Source organism: Mastigoproctus giganteus, chromosome 12 (genome assembly GCF_048544385.1).
Source record: "Mastigoproctus giganteus isolate SK-2022 chromosome 12, ASM4854438v1, whole genome shotgun sequence".
In the NCBI taxonomy this organism is placed as follows: Eukaryota; Metazoa; Arthropoda; class Arachnida; order Uropygi; family Thelyphonidae; genus Mastigoproctus; species Mastigoproctus giganteus.
Window position 1 is genome coordinate 140,893,232 of NC_143586.1, and position 24,509 is coordinate 140,917,740.

At 39.5% G+C, this 24,509-nt stretch overlaps 1 protein-coding gene across 1 annotated transcript in view; it reads left to right on the top strand.

The window, feature by feature from the left end:
* The window catches only part of LOC150077470 (tetraspanin-9-like), a 69,507-nt gene that overhangs the window by 30,867 nt on the left and 14,131 nt on the right, over positions 1-24,509 (top strand). The window contains exon 4 of the mRNA XM_090386287.1: positions 13,485-13,559. Within this exon, the coding sequence (XP_090242413.1) occupies positions 13,485-13,559 (75 nt within the window). The remainder of the gene's footprint in view (positions 1-13,484; positions 13,560-24,509) is intronic.

Below are 24,509 nucleotides of genomic sequence, written 5' to 3' on the forward strand. Positions count from 1 at the left end.
TCTATGGCATTTCCTTCCTCTACCTCTCCTACTATCACCTTCCTACATCTTTATCTCTTTTCTAAGTCTAATAGGGATATATGAGGATAACTGAGAACGTTATCCCATACCATATTTCAAAACAGTGCCATCTGGGTGGTGGTACCTATCTGAGAAAAAATAACATTAGTCTTCTCCTTAGGTGAAGCGTTACTTATTCGAAGTAGTGCAATATCATGGCCTACTAAGTTAGTTAAGCTTGATTTACCCTTATCAAAGCCAAATGTCCCTGGACTGCACTCTTAATCACTGCCTCTAAGAATTTTCCTACCACTGAAGTCAGACTGGCCGGTCTGTAGTTACCAACTTCACTCCTATAACTGCTTTTATGCATTGGCAATACATTGGCACTTCTCCAGTCCAAAAGAACCTCCCTTGAGTCCAAAGATGCCCTCATAATTAAACTCAGTGATTCAACACTACTCCCTCATGCTCTCCCTCAAAACGACATGGTTTATGCTATCAACTCCAGTAACCTTACTTGCCTTTATGCTCAAAGGTTTTTTCTAATAAACAATCATCTTGTTTAATTGCTTTGCATCTTTGCAAAGATGCAAAGTAATTAAACAATCATCCCAACCCAGCTGGTCGAGATGCTGAGGCTTTTGCAATTACTAATGACCTTGCACAGATAGTTCATTTACCTACAAGAATTCCAGACAATCCTAACCATACAGCCAACACGCTTGATCTTTTTTCTCACAAACAACCCTTCTAAGTACACGGTCGAAGTGAGAGGTCCTTTAGGCACCTCAGATCACAACTTGGTGATTGTCTCTTCTCCAATGGAGCCTTTATCTCAAGGCTATTCCCAACCTTGTATTGTTCGGCATTACAAGAATACAAAATGGGATGACCTGTGAGATTTCTTTTCTTCTTTTCCTTGGTCGAATTACTGGTTCAAAACTTCTGATGTCAATGTTTGCTCAGATCATGTCAGTGAAATTATTGTTGCAGGAATGGAATCCTTTATTCCACACTCCACTTTAAAATCTCATCCTTTATCTAAACCTTGGTTGTTTTCCAATAAATGTGCTAAGGCTTATCGTAATTGGCTTGTTTCTGATTCTTCAGTTTCATTTTCTGTCTACACCAAAGCTTACAACAATTGTAAAGCAATTATTAATCAGTCCAAACAGGAGTTTGAACAGGCTAAGAGTAGAAAACTTGCTTCTTGCCCTAATGGTAGCTGAGCATTCTGGTTTCTTTCCAAAGCTATTGGCTGCAACTTTTGCCCATCTCTGCTCCCACCTCTGTCCAAACCAGATGGTTCTGTTGTCACTTCAGCCAAGGATAAAGCCGATCTACATCCTACTTTTCTTCCAACTCATGTATTAATGATCTTGGTAAAACACCTCCCACCATTCCCAACACGCTCCATTCAATGCCTCCTGTGGTCTTCCGTCAAAAGGATATCAGAAGGATTTTGATGAATCTTGATGCTAAGAAAGCTCCAGGTCCCAATGGTATTTCACCACTTGTTCTCAAAACCTGTGCTCCTGAACTTACTCCTGTTCTTTGCCACCTTTTTTCACTTTCTTATTCCAAAGGTGGTTTTCCTTCTGCTTCGAAATTTGCATGATAAGTGTTTCTTGACTAATTTTTTTCTTCTTTGGATTACTTTTTACCTATAGGTTTCTTGGGCATTATCACTTTCAGAAAGTTGTAATATTCCTCGTCAGTATCTTGGTCCTGAGCAGTCTGCAGAAGCTCAAACTTGTTCTTAAGTTGCAGTCTATACTGTTTTTTCTCCTCTTCTGTTATCTCAAAGACCTTCGTATTATTTACTTGAGTCAGTTTTTTTCCTTTCTTTTCTTACATCTATATCAAGTGTGCATCTTACCATCCTGTGATCACTTCCAACATTCACCTTGTTCAGGACAGTAACATCATTCATGATATATCTTCCGTTAATGAGGATGAAGTCGATTTCATTAGTTGTTAATCCATTTGGGCTCTTCCATGTCCACTTTCTCTTCACCCTTTTCTTGAAAAAAGTGTTCATTACTGACAGTCCTCAAGATTCTGGAAATTCCACAAGTCTTTCACCTCTTTCATTTCTTTCACCAATTCCAAAATTTCCTATAGTTCCCCTTTCTGCGCTGTTTTGTCTCTTTCCAACCTTAGCATTGAAGTTCCCTATAATGATAGTGTAGTGGGTTTTCTGCTCATCTAGAAGACTCTCAATTTCGGTGTACATATTTATCAGTCCAAACTAGATTTTGAACAGGCTAAGAGTAGAAAACTTTCTTCTTGCCCTAATGTTAGCCGAGCATTCTCGTTTATTGCCAAAGCTACTGGCTGCAACTTTTGCCCATCTCTGCTCCCACCTCTATCAAAACCAGATTTCTCTGTTGCCACTTGGGCCAAGGATAAAGCTGACCTGCTAGCATCGCATTTTTCTTCCAACTTGCGTATTAATGATCTTGGTAAATCACCTCCCACCATTCCTAGCACGCTCCTTCATTGCCTCCTGTGGTCTACCGTCAAAAGGATATCAGAAGGAATTTTACGAATCTTGATCCTAAGAAAGCTCCAGGTCCTGACAGTATTTCTCCACTTGTTCTCAAAACCTGTGCTCCTGAATTTACCTCTGTTTTGTGCCGCCTTTTTTCACTTTCTTATTCCAAATGTGTTTTTCTTGTTCTGCTTGGAAATTTGCTATATCCAGCCAGTTCCTATAAAGGGTGACAAATCACTCCCAACCAATTATTGTCCCATTGCAATTACCTCTACTTTTTCTAAAGTAATGGAGAAATCAATTAACCACCAACTCGTAAACTACCTAGAAACCTTCCATCTGATCAGTGATCGCCAGTATGGATTCTGTCATTGTCAATCCACTGGTGATATTCTGGCTTATGTTTCCCATTTATGGAAAAATTCAATGGACAAGTTCGGTGAAACACAAGCAGTTGCTCTTGACATCTCAAAGGCTTTCGATCATGTTTGGCATAAAGGTCTTCTAAACAAGCTTCCATCTTATGGATTGCCAACTGTTTTCTGTAATTGCTTATCCAGTTTTCTCTCTGTTCGCTCACTGAGGGTGATGATCCTCAGTGAGCGATCAGAGGTAGATGGCTCTCTGTCTTCTAACTTCTCCACTAATGCGGTGTCCCCCAAGGTTCAGTTCTTTCCCCCACTCTTTTCCTCTTGTATATTAATGACCTTCTTTCATTGACTGGAAATCTTATCCATAGTTTTGCCGATGATAGCACATTGCATTCCACTTTCCATTTTGAGAAACCTTGCCCTGCTCAATCAGCTTCAACTTTTCGAAAATCTGCTACCAATTCCTTAAATGCCGATCTCCAGGTAATTCTCCAGCGGTGCAAAGACAACTTAGTTGATTTCAATCCTTCTAAAACTCAGTCTTGTCTTATATCTCGCAAAAAGAATTCTTCTGCTCCTATGCTTTGGTGACACTCTGATTTCTAGGCAAAATGATATATCTGTTTTGGGGATTACCCTGACTTCTAATCTCTCTTAGCACAAACACATTACAAATATTGCTTCCTCTGCATCTGAAATACTTGATTTTCTCTTTCACTCTCGGTGTTACTTTTCAGCTGTTCACTCTTTACAAATCGCAAATCTGCCCTACCATGGAATATTGTTCCCATATTTGGGTCGGTGCTCCCAAAGCCTCTCTCAGGCTTCTAGATTCCATTCAGAAGAGGGCAGTTAGGTTAATTAATGATTCATCTCTAACTGAGTCTCTCCACTCGCTGTCTCATAGATGTACTGTTTCTGCTGCATGCCTCTTCTACAGATATTTCCACGGGCACTGTTCTTCTGAATTGGCTTCTATAATTCCCGCTCTTTCTTTCAAAACAGTCCGAATACGTGCCGCCACCAGCCAACATCCATTTACTGTCCAACTTCAAACTCACAGAACCAACTTTTCATCTTCCTTGTTTATTCATTCAGCTACCGTTTTCTGGAACAACCTTCCTTCATTCATATTTCCTGAAAATTACAGTCTACAGAAGTTCAAGTCCAATGTGAACAAATATCTTCTTTCGTCTTCTCAACCTCAAACCCAAGCACGAAGTACTATAGGTTCTAATACCTCTCGTGTTTGGGGTTTACATAAAAAAAAAAAAATTACATCACTAATTTCATATGGCTCAGTCCCACTCGCATAGCTTCTTCTCTGCATGAAGGGTCTTTCATCAGTAAGGACAGATGCAAAGTACCTGTTCAATTCATCCACAACTTCACCTGGGTTGTCTAAGACTTTCCCACACCCAGTGCACAAGGGTCCAATCTGATTCACTTTTTTCTTCCTTCTATTCAAAAACTTGAAAAATTCCTTGTCCTCATTCTTTGCTCTCTTAGCCAATGCTTTCTCATACGCAGCCTTGGCCTCCCTGACCTTATTTGTGGTACTATTACAGATCAACTTGTACCTGTCGTAGGCTTCAGTACTTTTCATCACTCTTGAATTGTGCCATTCTACCTTTTTCTGCTCTATTTGACCAGCTAGCTCCACAGTCATCCATTTCAGTATCCTCCTCCTCCTGCAATATTTTTTAAAGGTATGTGTGTTGTGTTCATGGTTTCTGTGATTTTTGCATTAAAAGTAATTCATAATTCAAACGTATTCACCATCTCTTGGCAATGTTCCCAGTAATCCCAAGGTATTACTCACCTTGCTTCACAATTGCTCATGAGGGCAATTGTGAAGCAAGTTTTTCTTCATCTTCCTGAATCTCTCACCCTCTGATTTCTTGTACGTCCTTGGTTTTCTTGCATTCTAGTTCTATCCAGGGAGCTTGGCTGTTATGTCTTACTTCCCTGCTCCATATGTTTCCCCAGAACTCCTCAATCGTCTTCTTTTCGGGTGGTCCATTCCCTTCTTTCTCTTCTTCTCCAAGATTCCTGTAGAAGCCCCTTTGGTCCTCATCGAAGATTTGGTTGTTTATTTTCTCTGGGAACTCTCTCTTGTATCGTCTGGGAACATCTCTTGCTGAGAGCAAGGAGGTTCTGCTTCAATGTGTCCAAGTATTCTCCCATTCTCTGATTTTTTTTTTCTGTCATGTTTGCTGTGGACGCTGTCTCTCTTCAGGATGCTCTTCACTTTTCCAATCGCCACACGCTTCATGATTAGACTGGCCACCTGTCACATGCTTCTTGATTAGACTGGCCACCTGCCACACGCTTCTTGATTAGACCAGGGTTTGATGCGGAAAGGTCAGGGAATGACCACCACACATCCCCGGAGCAATATGGCCTTAGTTGCCAATGCTCCTAAAAACCAAATAACAACAACTTTTCCAATTAATTTCTTACTCCTATTGCCCCATTGGTACTGGGTCAATTGGCCTATCTTTTCTCTTAATTCTTCTACCTCCTGCTGAAGTCTTCTCTCCCAAGCTGGCAGTTCCTTCTGTTTTTGGTTCTTCTGCTGCTGGTCTCTCGTTTCTCTTCCATTAATCCTTGTGGCTGCTACCGCACACAATACACGGCTGTATGGATGGCCTCTAGTGTTGTACCATTGTTTGCTGTCGAGGTAACTCAGTATTATGTTGCCAATTGAGGTGGTCTGTGACTCTCCACAAGGTTCTATTCGGCCTCTGCTTTGGTATCACGTGAGTCTTTGGGAGGCCCATTCCTTTGAATTCTGTTAGGGCCTTCTGCCACTCGTCCTCTATTTTGGATATTATGACCTCATCTCATTCCAATTCAGCTGCGTCGGTTGTATTTCTTCTTGCTCTTTCTGCTCTGGTTCAGTGGTGGTTCTTCCTCCTCTGGTTCTGTATTCTTTATCCTTTGTAGTTGATCACTAGTGTCCTGCTTGATTTTTTCCAAGATTGCAGGAGCTATCAGGTTCTTCTTAACGATGGTCCGCTATTCGCTGTTCTGAATATCTTGGAATTGTTCCAGCCACTTGATATGTAGTCTCTCCCCGTAAGTTGTCATATCGGTCTCCAACTTCATTATTTCATAGTATGCTTGCATGATGTATGTATTCATTTCGATGCTCCATTTCATGCGCTGGCATTTTCTCCCTTCCTGGGTGGTCACTAGCGGAGTTCTGTAGGAAGCACTTCCAGTTGGTGGGGCTGGATGGTCTTGCCCTTCTCTTGTGGTAGCCATACGGGGGACAGCGCCACTTTCTGCACTGTCTTCCTTGGGAAACCGTCTCTGATTTTTCGAACTGACCCCTCTGTCTAAGGCCTGAATGTGAGTGATTTTATCCTGCGCCACACTCGATGAAGTATGATTAATATTTCTCTGTTTCATCCATCTATGGAGGTAGTCCTGTTTAGCTTCAGCTTATGTCCAGTGGTAGTTCTTTGGAGTGACGCCAGATGGTGCCACAACCTGCCTTAGTTGCCACTCCAACCTTGGGGTAGGTAGGTTCCTTGGAGCAACTTTCACAATGTTTATTTATTTATTAATTTTTATTACTATTAATTTATTTATTATTATTATTCTAATTTATTACTATTATTATGCTGGTCTCCCAGCTTGATGGAGCTGCGTTCATGTCTGCCAAGGCGGTACTCGGACCCGAGTCCATCAAGCTGGTAGTCCAGTGTCATAACCACTGGGCCATCATGTCCCTTATTATTATTATTATTATTATTATTAGTAGTAGTAGTAGTAGTAGTAATAGAAGGCCTCCGTAGCCGAGTGGGCAGGAGCGGGAGTGCAGTAGCACACGCTCTTTGAGTAGACCGGGGTTCAAGTCCATGACTGCTGAATACGGTCGATCTGCCAACCCACACTGGACCAGCGTGGCAGATTATGGTCCATTTCCCTCAGCATGAATTGTTGAGGAGGCTTCCATCCTGCAGTGGGTTGATAATGGCTGCACTTTACTTTTAGTAGTAATAGTGGCACATGATGCAAGAAAGCAAGCTTATAAAGCATCAGCAAAAAAAAAAAAAAAAAACCCTCCCACATCGCCAGTCTTTCCCTTCAAATAATTTGTCTAGATCCTCCTTCCTTGAATTTATTCAGACTGACCACTTTCTTAACAACAGATGGAAGGTCGTTCCAACAATCACCCACTCACTGGCCAAAGGCAAACCTCTTCACATCTATCCTGCAACCATCCTTCCTCAATTTGAATTTATGTTCCCCCCATCATGTGAGTAGTCTGAGCAAGAGAATGCCATCAGCATTGAGCTTGCTGAATCCATTTAAAACCTTAAACACCTCAATCAGATCAGCTCACATGTGCCTAGTTTCCAGATGCTGCAATTTGTAGAACTGAAGCCTGTCTTGGTAAGACCAACCTTTCGTTTCCGTAACCAGTCCTGTTGTCTTTTTATGTACCCATTTCAGCATATCTACCTCCTTCTTAAAATGAAGCCTCCAAACCTGTATACAGTACTCAAGATGTGGCCCAACCATGGCCTTGCACAAAGGGATGATCACCTCCTTATTCCTGCTTGCTTGCAAAGTTCCTGTATGTCCTTGAAAAAGCCCCAGTAGCTGCTCTGGCACCTGTCTGCACCACTCGGAGAACTTCGTATCTGACTGCACAATTAACCCCCACACCTTTTTTCATTTTCCACTGCTCTAAGTGTAATATCACATAGTTGATATGTTAATCTGCAATTACTGCCATTCATATGTATTACCTTGCATTTGTCAGTGTTATACTTCAACTGCCATTTCTCAGCCCACCTGCCTAATTTATTTAGATCTTGTTGCAGTAGCTTACCCTGATTATTGTTATTAACCACTCTGCCAACCTTAGTATCATCTGAAAACTTAGACATTAAGCCTGATATACCTTCATCAATATTATATTATTATTAATATTATTAATATTATTAACCATATGGTGCCAGCAAGCCTGAAGCTTTTGCTGCACCAGCCAAAAAATAAAAAAAAAATGTCTGTGTTACCCTGAGAGAGAGAGAGAGAGAGAGAGAGAGAGAGAGAGAGAGAGAGAGAGAGAGAGAGAGAGAGAGAGAGAGAGAGAGAGAGAGAGAGAGAGAGAAAACAAGAGTCAGAAGTAGAAGGGAATCACCAAGAAAGAGAAGAATAATGATATCCAGCTTAGGACACTGGGTGTGCCAAGCCCATACTCACCAGATATGAGCCCATTAATAAATATAGAAAACAACAATGGGCCCAACATTGAACCCTGGGGAACTCCACTAATAACATTAGTCTCTGAAGAGAAGTTGACCATTAATAATCACTCTGTCTACTCCCACTCAATCATCCATTTATCCAAAGCAGTAACTTTCCCTTAATACCATACTGTTCCTGTTTGTACAGCAGTCTTTTATGTGCAATAGTATCAAAAGCATTTCTGAAATCCAAGTGTATGATATCAAATTTATTTTTTGCATCTCCCCTTAACATATCCATGCTTTGACTGCAGTATAATTACTTTCCTGTCTAGATGGTCCTGCATTACTTCTTTATCCAGTGATGCCATTATTTTCCCTGGAACAGGACAACTGACATGTCTGAAATTACTCATGTCACCCTTTGATCCCCCTTTGTGAATTATGATACATTTGCACATCTCCAGTTCATTGGGACCTCACCTGCATCTAAAGAGGCTCTCATAATTATAGTCAAGGGTTTGCTTATCTCATTTGCTGCTTTCCTTAATCTAATTGTATAGATCCTGTCCACTGCAAGCGTTTTTTTTTGTTAATTTTCAACAATTTCACTTTCCTCTCAGTTATCACAAAGTCATTTAACTTCCTATTATATTTTCTGGCATTCCCCTCCCTAAAGAACTCCTCGTGCAGAATATTTATTCAGTTTGTCAGCAACCTGAGTAGGAGTATCAACAATTAAACCATTGACATCAAGTGGAGCAATGTGATTCAACCTCTTCCTTCTACAATAATACAATAATATAAGTAAAGAATCTTTGCTGTTTTTCTTGACATTCTTTGTCTGAGACTTTTTTTGCCTCAAGGCTCATAATTGTGATTAAAGATTTTATTACTCATTTTCTGCTTCTCTGAATATAATTAGATAGATCCATCAGCTCCAGTTGCTTCATTTTCTTTTAGCTTCAACAATTTTTGTTCCACTTTATTCTCGATTATCAAAAAATCTCTCTGTTATAATTATATATACTTCTGCCATTTGCATCCTTCCAAGTAGCCATTTTGGTTGTACCAAACTTATATTAGTGGTAAATGATCAAATTTGTAGATTCTAACATGAAGTTTTCTGAATTGTGAAGACAATCTTTCTAGGATAGATCATGAGGTTCTGTCAGTGAAATAAAGGAATTTTTCCATCAAGGAAAATGGATGATTATTCCATGTATAATGCAATAGTTATGTCACATCTTGAGTACTGCATGCACATTTGGAGGCTTCATTTTAGGAACGATGCAGAGAAGAGCAAGCTTAGTGAGGACATAAAAGGGTATTCTTATAAAAGTGCAGTTTGTAAATTCCAGCATCTAGAAAGTAGGTATCTATGATGAGGTCTGATTGAAGTTTTTAAGGCTTTGAATGGGTTTAGTAAACTAAATGCTGGTAGCATCTTTATTCTTATCTCAGATAACACCCAAGTTAGTTAATGTATATAGTGCATTACATTTCAGGTGCATGCGATTTTTTCCCCTTTAATTTATTGTTTTTTTTTTTTTTTTTCCCTGTGATTAATGGAAGTGAAATTCTCCTTGTTAATTAATTACTAAGATTATATCTTTATAAGTAATAATCTTAGTAATTTAGATTACTAAGATTATCACTTATACCTTAGTAATAAACTTTATAAATCTTAGTAAGTAAAATTACTAAGTTTTATAGAGTAAATAAAATGCTTAATAAAACTATATAGTTTTTATCTTCTCTGAACTTATCCATTTAGTTTAATTACAACTGTATAATATTTATTTCTGTTTTGTCATATACTCTTTTATTTAAGTCTCTTTTCTCTCGCTATATGTATCTATCTTCATAAGCAGTACCATGTTCACCATGTTCCTAAATGGATGTCAAATGAGACTCATGAGACATGGCAGAGAAAAAAATGCATGGGATGCATATAAATTATCAGGTGACACAGAAGCTTATGATAGATATAAGCTAGTCTGTAATCAAGTCACAAAGGTAGTTAGGCAAGCGAAGGCAGATTACGAAAAATCTTTGGCAAAGGATGCTAAGAAAAATAGCAAGGACTTCTTTAGTTATATAAACTCTAGAAGGAAGGAGATGAATTAAATTGGTCCACTTGATATTGATGATTCAACTGTTAATGATCCCTGCTCGGATAGCTAACAATCTGAATGAATATTTTGCATCAACATTTACACATGAGGAATTATTAATGGAGGAAAATGCCAGAGGTTTATCAAACTGTAACAGGGTGCTTAATGATTTTGTAACAACCGAGAGCAAAGTGGAGAAGAAATTGTTGAAGTTAAATATAAGAAAGGCACCTGGGGTGGATGAGATCTATCCAGTTATATTAAAGGAGGCAGCAAAGGAAGTAAGCAAACCCATAGCCATAATTATGAGAGCATCCTTGGAATTGGGAAATCACTATGGACTGGAGAAGTGCAAATATATCCCCAATTCACAAGGGGGGGATCTAAGGGTGACACAAGTAATTACAGACCAGTTATTTTAACTTCTGTTCCAGGGAAAATAATGGAGTCACTGGTTAAAGATGCATTGCAGGATCATCTAGACAAAACAGCAGTAGTACACTGAGTGGACAGAAATCATGGAATACCTATCTAGTAACAGGTAGGCCCACCTTTTGCCCAAATAAGGGCAGTCACATAATGAGGCATTGAGCCCACTAGTCCCCGAAAATGTTCCACAGGTATTTTCATCCATGCTTACTGCAACGCTGTCCATAATTCCGTTGCATCCTTGGGTGGAGGATCCAAAGTTTCAACAGATCTTTCCACAGCATCCCAAAGATGCTGCACAGGGTTCATGTCCAGTGAATGGGGAGGCCATTCCATGGTGATAAAATTTGCAGAATGCTCTTTAAACCATGTTTTAGTCACCACAGCTCTGTGGGGAGGCACATTGTTCTGCTGGAAGAATTGTGCTCCGTGGGTGCATGATGACCATGAAGGGTTGCATATGGTCTCTAAGGATGGACATGTACAGTGACCATTCAGAGATGTGTCTAGATGTACCAGAGGTCCCAACGTGTGCCATTTAAACATGCCCCGTTACCGACTGTCCACCTGCCTGAACAGTTCCTTGTTGACATGATGGGTGCATAGCTTTGTGTGGTTTCCACCGGATACGCACCCTCCCATCTGCTTGAAACATGTGGAAACAGGACTCATCGGACCAGGAGACCTGTCCAATCATCCAAGATCCAGTGCCAATGTCCTTTTGCCCAGTTGAGGTGCAGAGTTCAGTGTTATGGTGTTAGCAATGAAACTTTGGTGGGTCAGTGGCTCCCATAACCTGTTGCAGCTAATGATCACCTGATGGTCTTGGTGGAGATGTTTCTAGCATCTCCCTTGTTGAAATCAATGGTGATTTGTGCCACTATCGATGAGACAGACATCGACAGCCACATTCATTCACCAGCTTTCTTCCCCCCATAGTGCTGTCCATAGTGAGATGTTATTCCAGAAGCGGCGTATCCCCGATACACTCTTGATACTGTCGAATGGGGATAGTGCAATTTCTGTACTACCACCTCTGCAATTGAGTGACCCATGTGTCAGGCACCCACTGTTATCCCTTTTTCAAAGTCGGTTAACTCATGTCATTTATCTATACTGACATCGAATTCTGTCTACGTGAATGCAGTGTACCTATATACCTGCCAAGCGGTTTCATCCACTAGCAAGAGGGGTGACAGCATCGCATTGCAAAGGAACCAGGTATCCCATGAATTCTATCCTTTCAGTGTAATTCAGACACAGCTTGGGTTTGTTAAGGGAAAGTCTTGTTTGACAATTTGATTGGATACTATGTGGTTACAAAGGAACTGGATGCAAAAAATAATTTTGATATCATATATTTGGATTTCAGGAAAGCTTTTAACAATGTTTCACATGGAAGCCTACTGTAAAATCGGAGCAGTAAGGTATTAAGGGTAAGTTGCTATAATGGATAAAAGGTTGGTTGAGTGGGCGAAGACTGAGAGTGGTAATTAATGGACATTGATCTTCATGGACTAATGTTATTAGTGGAGTCCCTCAGGGTTCGGTGTTGAGCCCACTGTTGTTTTATATATTTATCAATGATATTGATGAAGGTATATCAGGCTTAATGTCAAAGTTTGCATGTGATACAAAGGTTGGCAGGGTTTTTAATGACAGTAATGTTAGTGTGCTGCTGCAACAGGATCTAGAAAAGTGGGGTAGATGGGCTGAAAAGTGGCAACTGAAGTTTTACATTGACAAATGCAAAGTACTGCATATAGGTAGAAGTAACCCCAGAGAAACGTGCCAGCATGTGGTACTAGACTTAGGGTGGTAGAAAATGAAAAAGACCTGGGCGTAATTGTACAGTCAGATATGAAATTTTCTGAGCAGTGCAGACAGGCTGCCAAAGCAGGTCATGGGGTATTGTCAATGATATTTGGGAATTTTTCTAGTAGGGAAAAGGAAGTGGTTATCCATTTGTATAAGGCAATGGTCAGGACATGCCTTGAGTACTGCGCACATGTCTGAAGACCTCATTTTAGGAAAATGAGGATTTGGATATAGAGTTGCTAGAATGAGTACAAAGAAGGCAGCAAGATTGGTAAGGGGAATGAAAGGGTGATCAAACCAAGAAAGGCTTAAGTTCTGCAAATTGCAGCATTTGGAGACTAGGCACCCGCGAGGTGATCTGATTGAGGTGTATATGACCTTGAATTGGTTGAGCAGGCTCAATTCTGATGGGATTCAGCCCCTTGCTCAGATTACAAACCTGGGGGTATAAATTCAAATTGCGGAAAGACAGTTGTTGAATAGATGTGCAGAAATTCTTTAGCCAGCACGTAGTTGATTACTGGAACAAACTTCCATCTGTTGGGGAAGTTGAAAACTTAAATAAATTCAAGAACTGGACAAATGTTTAGAGAGGATGGATGTGTGAAATGGTTTTTTTTTTGCTCATGCTACATAAGCTTGCTTTCTTGCATCACATGCCTCTACTAGTATTACTGCTACAAGTCTTGCATCGTGATATATGCGAATCATGAAACTGAATTTTTTTTTTTTTTTTTTTAATGGCTTTTGCTATATAAGCTTGCTTTCTTGCATCACACAGCCACTACCAGTACTCTTAATAATTGTATTTAGATGGTTTTCTTTTTTTGTTGTCATTGCAGAGTTTTACCTTCTGTAACTGATTTCTCCTATAAAATATTATTTCCATTAATTCTCTTACCTATCTTAGAATATAAAATGTTTTCTTCCTTTCTTTTTTTTTTAACCCAGAAATTTTTCTGATAATCAGTATTAGCACAAATACATGAACCATTATTTATTAATTTACCAGTGCGATCTAATTCTTTCCTTTTTTTTCCAGTATTTTACCTTTGTTGTGATTATTTTACTATTGGAATTTACTGCTGGAACTTTAGGTTTCATATACAGAAAAAATGTGAGTTGTGTTTTTTTTTTAATTTGCTTTTGTAGTTTATTAGTATGATGATATGTTCAACTTGTTCTTCTCACTTTTATAAATTTACATACAAAGCATAATGTCATTTTTAAACTATTTTGCCATACTAAAATATAAAAGAATTCATTAATACTGTCTTGGTTCTCCTTTATCACTGATGACAGCAGCAGTCCTTAATACTGATTCTGAAATGCTCAGGGATCACTCCCCAGTGATATTAATCCATTTATATTAAAGTGTACTCTTTATATTTTAATTATTTGTCAGAGCTAATTGTATATTGGTCTCTGATTTATATTTCCAGGTGATCCAGAATTCCTTGATTACACTTAAATCTGGATACTATAAGTCCCAAGCAGGCTGCTATGTATGCTGGAATTTACTGATCAAACTTTAGGTTTCATCTACAGAAAAAAATATTCTTTTATTAGCAGTCTCTCTTAATTTTTCTCCACGGTTTACAAATTCGCATAAATCCACAGCGTCACCTCTAAACCAGTTTCCCAATTTCCAGTCTGCAGAAAAATTTTTGCTGGTCTTTGCAACTTTTTCCATATGTCCAGTGGCAAGTTAAAGCTGGTGGGAATGATAAGTCCAAAGCTGATGATGTCTTATATACAGAAGTGCTTTGTACCACTTTGGTTGCACGAGTCACTGATTTGGTCATCTGCTCTATCTACATATCAAAGCAAGTTTAGAGATCTTGAATGCTGGCTCTTGAAGTGGATGAGCAGGGTAGTTGGCAAGCCCTTTACCTTCTCTATGGCAGTACCATATGCAAACTTAGGTATTCACCCCCCCCTCCTGGGAAGCAGCAAATCACATCAAGGACCATCCACATACTTGCACAAACAGTAACAGCCTTTCTGGATTTATTGGATGACTGCTTTGTACACTAACATGTTAGAGAGACAACAAGGAAAAGCAGTACTTTAGATATAATTATTAGCAGTGACTTTCATACCATAAGAATCTGCAGATAAAAGAATGACTAGATGGCAGTGAGCTTAGCTTACCGCATGTTGGATGGGCAATAAACAAGTGTTTGCCCACTTCCTGCCTCAGTGTGTTCCATCAACCATCGGAAGTAGATGTGTTTCTTGTTTGTCTCCCGCTAATAAAGTCACTTGCAGACTTGCATTTAAAAATTCAAATTTTTAAATGCAAAAAGAAATTTTAATTTTTAAATGAGCCTGATGAAAATGTTACCGCAAAGGAGATAACTGTAAAAGAACTAGATGAAATCCTTTGTATTGTAGAGAACCTCAAACAAGGTTTGAGGTTCTCTGCAATATTTATTTGCCAGGGTCTAGAGAAGCTTGTCAGCTATCAGAAGTTGATTGATGAAAAAACGAAAGCTGACTCTGTTCAAATATTTCCAAAACAAATAGTTTCTTTATTGTGTACTTTATGCAATAAACATTTAATTCTATAATTATTTTCATTATCTTTTACATGGTATACAGTTAAAAAGTTATTTAAAAGGTATTTTTAAAATTCTTCATGGACATTCCTGAAGTTCACGGACCAATTATAATTTTTCCTATTGATTATTAATTTCGATTAACATGTTTCTGTTTTGCACAATGTGCTTCTGGGATGAATTAATCACGTTAATCGAGGCTAGCCTGTATAAGATTACTTTCGTGCATAATTTTCCACTGTTAATTTGCTCGTGTGTACTTGGAGAATAGCTAGACAAAATCAACCTGTTTCTGTCACTCTGCTATGTTCACAACATTCTGGCTGGTCTGCAGAACACGTTCCGATATAATACAGTTCTTTGATGTGGTGGGTATTCATCCAGTAAAATTCTGCAATTTGAAATCATGGTCAATTTCTGCAATTATAAATCATGGTCAGAACACAGAGCCTAAGAGAAACATATGTAATGACCCAGTTCTGATAGATGTTGCCAGACAATGAGGTATCTTCTACTCTTTCATGAAGAACTTTCTGTGTCAAGGAGGAAATCAGCCTGAAAGGAAAAGACCAGAAAATACAGTTCTGATGGGGAGTTAACATGATCATTGAATGTAGACCATTTGTTATCTGTAAATATTTTTGATCTTTGAATAGATTACAGTGATTTTTGTTTTTTTATTATTTTTTGCTAACTGTGCATGTTTATGCTCTATCCATCCTTTAATGCATATTTACTTTCCCTGTGTTACTTGTATATGTTTCTGTGCTAATCATACATTTTTATGTATTTATCTACTCATGATGCTGCCTTGATTCTATTGTTGAGGGTGGACAGATAAAGTGTTTTTTTTTTTTTTTTTTTTTTTTTTTTGGCTGATGCTGTGTAAGCTTCAGCCAAAAAGCATAAGACACTCCACATATCCTGTAAGCTTGTATGAGTCACTCCCAAGTTATAGAAAATGTTTTTATATTTTTCTGCACATTCTTCTAGCCAGGTGGCTCTGTAGGGGTGAGACCAAATTTTGGCAAACTGATATCACATACACATAGAAGAACCCACTGGTCTAACGTTTTAATGAAGGAGGTGCATATTTTTATAAATATCATAGAAAATAAAAAATTTCATATATTTGTGCTGAAATATAAAATACAGTTAAGTTCCAGTTAACATGTTCACTACTGGTTTGAGAAATTTTTGGGATTTCTTCTCACTATGGCAGCCACTGGTGAAGGTTATTAATTTGGTTTTTCTTCTGAAAAATCAGAAGAAAATGTTTCTTGAAGTTATATGATTTTTAATCCAGCAGTGATCTTTAAAAATAATAACATCCATTCTCCCCAAGGGACCTTTAATTTTTCTGAGTGGGCGCTCAGTTTTCCCTTTAATTGTTGCATATGTGTCTACCTACCACCTCTGCCAGTTACTTGCTCTACCTTTACTGTTGCATGGTATGGTGCAATACCAATTCATTGATGTTGTAAATCTTGACAAAATTAACAGAACAGGTAGAAAATGTGGTGTAACTTGTTTGCAGCTAGCAGTGAAGTGGGACAAAATTTCGTATGTTGGTGTACCATAGAATAACAATGCAATAAGAAGACAGAGAAACTTCAGACGGATATAAGGGACATTTATAGGGGTTGTATAAGAATTGCCAAAAAAGGTTACATTACAGAAGTCGATACAAGATGCTCGAAAATATGGTCACATGACATCAGTACTGTGTATGATCCCCTCCAATGGCTAAACAGCCTGATAGTGGTGAACCATGCTCAATATGAAGGTGTCTATAAGATTCTGTGGCCATTGATCATTATTCTGCCCCACATGAGAACACCTCCTCCATAAGTGTCCTTTTCTCTTATATTGGAGGGATGCTACCGCATACCTCATTGTTTCTAGTTGAAATAATCTAGAATCTAAAATGGGACTCATCAGAGAACAGAACTGTACTCCATTTGTCGGGCTCCAAGTCACATGTTCATGGCACCAGTTTCGATGAGCTCTGTGGTGGTTTGGGGTTCATGAGATACAAACCACTGGCTTCCTTGCATAGTGTCCACTTGAATGAGCCTTCTTAACACAGTCTAGTTGGAAATGTTTTCACCTCTGGCCATGGCATCCTCAAGAGACAGTTGATGAGTGGACATTGTAAGGTACTGTCTTGCTGTTAGAGTCAGAAATTGGTCTGTTCTGGTTAACATAGCCCTCAGGTGAACTTTCAAAATCTTGTAATGGTTCCTGTCTCCTGAAACTGCTTCCATAGTACTGAGACTATACTGTTTAACATGTTAAGCTAACATACCATCCCCACTTGTGACTGCTCAGCTTCAAGTCATCCAATGGTCTGCCATCTCAAAGAATCATCTAAACCAGTGGTTCCCAATTGGAGTCCGTGGACCCATGGGGATCAGTAGAACAGTTCCAGGAGGTCTTCAAAATGACCCTCTGGAACTGGTCAAATTATTCGACACACACACACACACACACACACACACAGGGGGTCTGCAAACTCTTTTTTTCATTTTTGAAGCGGTCCATGAACTTTTTTTTCATTTTTGAAGGGATCCATAGATCTCAGTAGTTTGGGAACCACTGATCTAAATGATGATGACTTGCCATCCAAAGTACTGGAGATATGGCTATCCTACTGAGCAAGTTAAAAAAACAGGAATGTGGTTGCAACCTGTGTTTTTATAGGCATGAATAATTTGTATAATGTGCAACTCTGTAAGGTGGTAGATCGATTTCTATTGGATACTCAGAATTTGCATGCCAGGATGCATATTATATTGAATATTTATTCTAGTGAGACTGTTCACGATAAAATATTAATAAAAAACATTTTGTACTGTTAATTTTGTCAAGCAGTGTATATGCAATGTATCACTTTACCATAAAGACATGTAGTACTTGTAATACTAATTGAAATCTTAGATTTCAAATAATCAAGAAAGCTGATGCATCAACCAGAAAAAGAAAATGTAAATGCATCTTTGTATAAAAGATTAGCCTGTTTGGTATGTAGATTAAACAGGCTGCTTTAATGGATTTAACACCTCTGTTAAGCTCCTGAGGCTAGAGCTTGCTTAATACCTTTATGGGAAAAAAAAAATTCTTTTAGGCAAGAATAACGAAGCTTATTTAGTAGGTGTGTATGGTTTTGGATCCAACAGCTGGGGAAAAAATCAACTCTCGCTCCTTCCATGAAAAATTGAGGGGCCCATCAAGCTCTCAGCTGCCCACATCAACGCCAGAGCTTGCACTTGGTCATCAGGCAACACAGAGGCAGCCCCCTAGGCAGAATGCGCTGGTCCCACAGGACCAGTGCATTCTGCCTAGGGGGCTGCCTCTGTGTTGAGTGATACCACATTCTGCCTAGTAGTAGTTGGTGACTCTATTGTCAGGGAAACGGGGAACATGCTTTGTAAAAAGGATAGGTGGAATAGGACCAGGGTATGTCTGCCAGGGGCAAAGGTTGATGACGTTGTAGAGCGGTTATCATCTTTTAAGGGCACAAAAGGTGATATAGTTGTACACGTTGGCACTAATGATATTAAGAGTAGGAGACCGGCGGAATTACTACGGCGGAGATACAAGTTGATATGCAACCAAGTTACAAAGGAGGTTAGGCAGGCAAAGGCAGATTACGAGAAATCCTTGGCAAGGGATGCAAAGAAAAACAGCAAAGAGTTCTTTACTTATGTAAACTCTAGAAGGAAGGGGATGAATCAGATTGGTCCACTTGATATTGATGGGTCAAGTGTTGATGATCCTGCTCAGGTAGCTAACAAACTAAATGAATATTTTGCATCGACATTCACACATGAGGAGTTATTCAGCGAGGGGAATGCCAGAGGTGTATTCAACTCTAGCAGTAAGCTACAGAATCTTAAAATAACTGGGAGTAGAGTGGAGGAGAAACTGTTGAAGATAAACACAAGAAAGGTACCCGGGGTGGATAGGATCTATCCAGTTATATTAAAGGAGGCAGCAAAGGAAGTAAGCAAACCCCTAGCCATAATTATGAGAGCTTCTTTGGACTCAGGGGAGGTACCCATACTGGAGATGTGCAAATGTAACCCCAATTCACAAAGGAGGATCAAAGGCTGACACAAGTAATTATAGACCTGTTAGTTTAACTTCTGTTCCAGGTAAATTAATGGAGGCACTGGTTAAAGAAGCACTGCAGGATCATCTAGACAAGAATTCAGTTATAGCTCAGACGCAGCATGATTTTGTTAAGGGCAGATCTTGCCTGACCAACTTGATTGGATACTATGATGCAGTCACAAAAGAACTGGATGCAGGGAATAACTTTGATATTATATACTTGGATCTTAGAAAGGCTTTTGATACTGTTGCACATGGAAGACTGCTACACAAATTGGAGCAGTGTGACATTGGAGGCAAATTGCTGCTATGGATAAAGGGGTGGTTGAGGGGGAGAAGACAGAGAGTGGTAATCAATGGACACTGCTCATCGTGGACTGATGTTATTAGTGGAGTCCCTCAGGGCTCAGTGTTGGGTCCATTATTGTTTTCTGTATTTATAAATGATATTGATGATGGTATATCGGGCTTAATGTCCAAGTTTGCAGACGATACAAAGGTTGGCAGGGTTGTCAAGGACACTACTGACACTATGCTGCTGCAATAGGATCTGGAAAGGTTGAGCAGATGGGCTGAGAGGTGGCAAATGAAGTTTAACATTGACAAATGTAAAGTACTACACATGGGAAACAGCAACCCCAGAGCAACGTATCAACTCTGTGGTACTACACTGACAGTGGTAGAGAATGAAAGGGACTTGGGGGTGGTTGTGCAGGCAGATATGAAGTTCTCTGAGCAGTGCAGATGGGCTGCAAGAGTAGCTCATGGAGTATTGTCAATGATATAGAGGAATTTTTCCAGCAGGGATAAGGAGGTGATTATTCCATTGTATAAGGCGATGGTCAGGCCACACCTAGAGTACTGTATACAGGTCTGGAGGCCTCATTTCAAGAAGGATGTAGAGCTGCTGGAACGAGTACAGAGAAGGGCAACAAGATTAGTGAATGGAACAAAGGGGTGCTCTTACGAAGAAAGGCTTAAGTTTTGCAAATTACAGTGTCTGGAGACTAGGCACCAGCGAGGTGATCTGATAGAGGTGTATAAAGCCTTGAATGGTTTAAGCATGCTCAATGCTGATGGGATGCTTCCTCTAGCTCAGAAAAATCACCTGAGAGGGCATAAATTCAAATTGAGGAAAGACAGATGTAGGATAGACGTGCGGAAATTTGCCTTTAGCCAGCGGGTGGTTGGTTGGTTGGTGGAACAGACTTCCATCCCTTGTGGTGGAGGTTGATAGCCTAAATAAGTTTAAGGCTCAGCTGGACAGGTATTTTGAACGAACAGAGGGGTGAAGTGGAAGTGGGGTTTTTTTTTTTTTTTTGTTTTTGGCTGATGCTGCATAAGCTTGCTTTCTTGCATCAAATGCCTCTACTAATGCTAATGCTAGATGCAGTATGGAACTACTTAGCAAGTACAGGTCACTGTTGAAAAAAAGCCGTGAATTAGGGTTGAATTTGAAAGTGTCTGCAATTCTGCCCAGACACGATAGGAGAGAGTATATGATGAGAGCCTTGTCGATCAATTCGGCCCTGGAGGGATTGTGGGGTAGAATTTTTTTCAGCCTCGACTGTACTTGTTAACAGGAGAGATTGCTTCTACAGGGATGGGATACACTTAAATAGAAAGGGTGCAAGAATTTTTGCTGATGCTGTCGAGGCAATGTTAGGAGGGTCGGAAAACTGCTAGTTGGGGGGGATACAAGGACTAATAAATTAACAGTAGCCACTGGCAGAGGTGGAAGTGATTCTTGCACTGCTTCTATTGAAATGAGCAGAAGCCTGAAAAACAAGATTGCAGGATATTTCAGAGACTGCTGGGAGTCGTTGCGGTACAAGTAAACACATGGGTTGTGTTAGGGTAGCTAGGAATAGAAACAGGTGCATGTATACTTGCGTGTACACCAATGTAGGAGTTTGGTAAATAAATTTCATGAATTTGAGGTATTGCTCAAAACATCAAAGGCATATATTGTTGGGATATCAGAGACGTGGTGTCACACAGATATAAGGAATGAGGAACTGGAATTTGGGGAATACAATGTGTATAGAAAGGATAGACAGGACAGGACAGGAGGGGAGGAGGGGTTATGCTGTTAGTTAAGAAACACATAAAATTGAAGGAAGTGAAGCCAGTCGACATCGATGGACAGGGCATGTCGAGTCAGTTTGGTGTGACATAAGCATAGGGAAATCAAAATTCAGAGTACGAGTGTGCTATAGGCCTAATGACTCTGATGAGTATAATAAGATATTGTACAGGGAAATAGAGTGGGCCAGTAAATCAGAGAGTCTTATAATGGGGGATTTTAATTTCCCAGATATTGACTGGAATTTGTGGGTTGGTCACTCACACACTAGCAAGGCTTTTGTGGATTTATTGGATGATTGTTTTCTACATCAGCATGTTCGTGTGGCAACAAGAGGGAGCAATACTCTTGATCTGATTATCAGTAGTGATTATTCATGCATTAAGAATCTGCAGATAAATGAACCACTAGGTGGCAGTGATCACAGTGTGTTGAAGTGGGATTTACTCAAGGAGGTAACTACCATCAGAGGTAAAGGGAAGGGTTTTTGTTTTCGTAAAGGCGACTATGATGGTCTGAGACAGTATTTAAATTCTATACAGTGGGACCAACTGATGATGTTACCAACAGCAAACTCAAAATGGGAAGCATTCAAGGAACTAATCTTGGAAGCTACCAGGCTTTACATACCAACTAAGAAATATTGTTCAATGTTTAGGCCTAAATGGTTGTCAGATGAACTAATGAGACATGTGGCAGAGAAGAAAAATGCATGGAATACATACAAATTAATGGGTGACATGGAAGCCTATGATAGATATAAGTTGGTCTGTAACCAAGTCACAAAGGAGATTAGGCAGGCAAAAGCAGACTACGAAAAATCCTTGGCAAAGGATGCAAAGAAAAACAGAAAAGAGTTCTTTACCTATTTAAACTCAAGAAGGAAAGGGGTGAATCAGATTTGTTCACTGGATATTGATGGTTCAACAGTTGAGGATCCTGCTCAGGTGGCTAACAATCTAAACGAGTATTTTGCATCTACATTCATGCATGAGGAGTTATTCAGGAAGGAGAATGACGTAGGTAAAGTAAACATTGGCAGTGAGCTAGATGATTTTGTAATAACTGAGAGGAAAGTGGAGGAGAGATTGTTGAGGATAAACATAAAAAAAGGCACCTGGGGTGGATGGGATCTATCCAGTTATATTAAAGGAGGCAGCAAAGGAGGTAAGCAAACCCCTAGCCATAATTATGAGAGCTTCTTTGGACTCAGGGGAGGTACCCATACTGGAGATGTGCAAATGTAACCCCAATTCACAAAGGAGGATCAAAGGCTGACACAAGTAATTATAGACCTGTTAGTTTAACTTCTGTTCCAGGTAAATTAATGGAGGCACTGGTTAAAGAAGCACTGCAGGATCATCTAGACAAGAATTCAGTTATAGCTCAGACGCAGCATGATTTTGTTAAGGGCAGATCTTGCCTGACCAATTTGATTGGATACTATGATGTAGTCACAAAAGAACTGGATGCAGGGAATAACTTTGATATTATATATTTGGATCTTAGAAAGGCTTTTGATACTGTTGCACATGGAAGACTGCTGCACAAATTGGAGCGGTGTGGCATTGGAGGCAAATTGCTGCTATGGATAAGGGGATGGTTGAGTGGCAGAAGACAGAGAGTGGTAATCAATGGACACTGCTCAACGTGGACTAATGTTATTAGTGGAGTTCCTCAGGGTTCAGTGCTGGGTCCGTTGTTGTTTTCGGTGTTTATGAATGATATTGATGATGGTATATCAAGTTTAATGTCCAAGTTTGCAGATGATACAAAGGTTGGCAGGGTTGTTAAGGACACTGCTGATACTATGCTGCTGCAACAGGATCTGGAAAGGTTGAACAGATGGGCTGAGAGGTGGCAAATGAAGTTTAACATTGACAAATGTAAAGTACTACATATGGGAAACAGTAACCACAGAGCAACGTATCAACTCTGCAGTACTACACTGACAGTGGTGGAGAATGAAAAGGACCTGGGGGTAATTGTGCAGACAGATATGAAGTTCTCTGAGCAGTGCAGACGAGCTGCAAGAGTAGCTCATGGTGTCTTGTCAATGATATACAGGAATTTTTCTAGCAGGGATAAGGAGGTGATTATTCCCTTGTATAAAGCAATGGTTAGGCCACATCTTGAGTACTGTATACAGGTCTGGAGGCCTCATTTCAAGAAGGATGTAGAGCTGCTGGAACGGGTACAGAGAAGGGCAACAAGATTAGTGAATGGAACAAAGGGTTGCTCTTACGAAGAAAGGCTTATGTTTTGCAAATTACAGAGTCTGGAGACTAGGCACCGGCGAGGTGATCTGATAGAGGTGTATAAAGCTTTGAATGGTTTGAGCATGCTCAATGCCAATGGGATTCTTCATCTTGCTCAGAATAATCACCTCACAGGGCATAAATTCAAATTGAGGAAGGACGGATGTCGGATAGATGTGCGGAAATTTGCCTTTGGCCAGCGGGTGGTGATTGGTGGAACCGACTTTCATCACTTGTTGTTGAAGTTGATAGCCTAAACAAATTTAAGGCTCAACTGGACAGGTATTTCGAACGAATGGAGGGGTGAAATGGGAGTGGTGTGTGTGTGTTTTTTTTTTTTTTTTGCCTGATGCTGAATAAGCTTGCTTTCTTGCATCATATGCCTCTACTAATGCTAATGCTAATATGTTGGACACAGGATTTTAGAACTATCCATTGAATTGAAGCCTGGATGAATAAAAATGAGTTGCAGTATAGATGAACAATTTAACTGATGTGTGGAATTAAAAGTAAAGCCAAGTAAAGTAAAGCCAAGCCATACTTTTATACTACATACATTTAATTGATTTTTAAGGTATTATTGTACATTGAATTGCTTTCTTGAAAAACCAATTCTGAAATTACTCCTGGCCACTAGTCACGATAGGATATTGTATACACCTGCACCTGGTTACAATAAAGGTTAATTTATTTTATTTTATGATGCATTTAAAACAGTAAATAAGTATTTTGGAAAAATTGTGTTTGTCTATGTACAAATGGTGCAAACGAGCATGACTTAAAATCATTTGGATATAGCAATAAAAGTAAAAGAAGTGGTCAAAAATAGAATGGTAATTGCTCATTGCTTTATTAACTCTGCAATTTAGCAAAAAAAGAAAGTTTTGTCCTATCCTGAAAGTTTTGCAAACAGGACAGACTGTAATTTTAGTAAGAGTAAATGCACTAAAACAAAATATATATATCCATCCAATTTTCTTGATGTATTAATTTTGCAAAACTTGTATTGTGACTACTGTAGCTAATGCAGTACAAAATATGTTAAG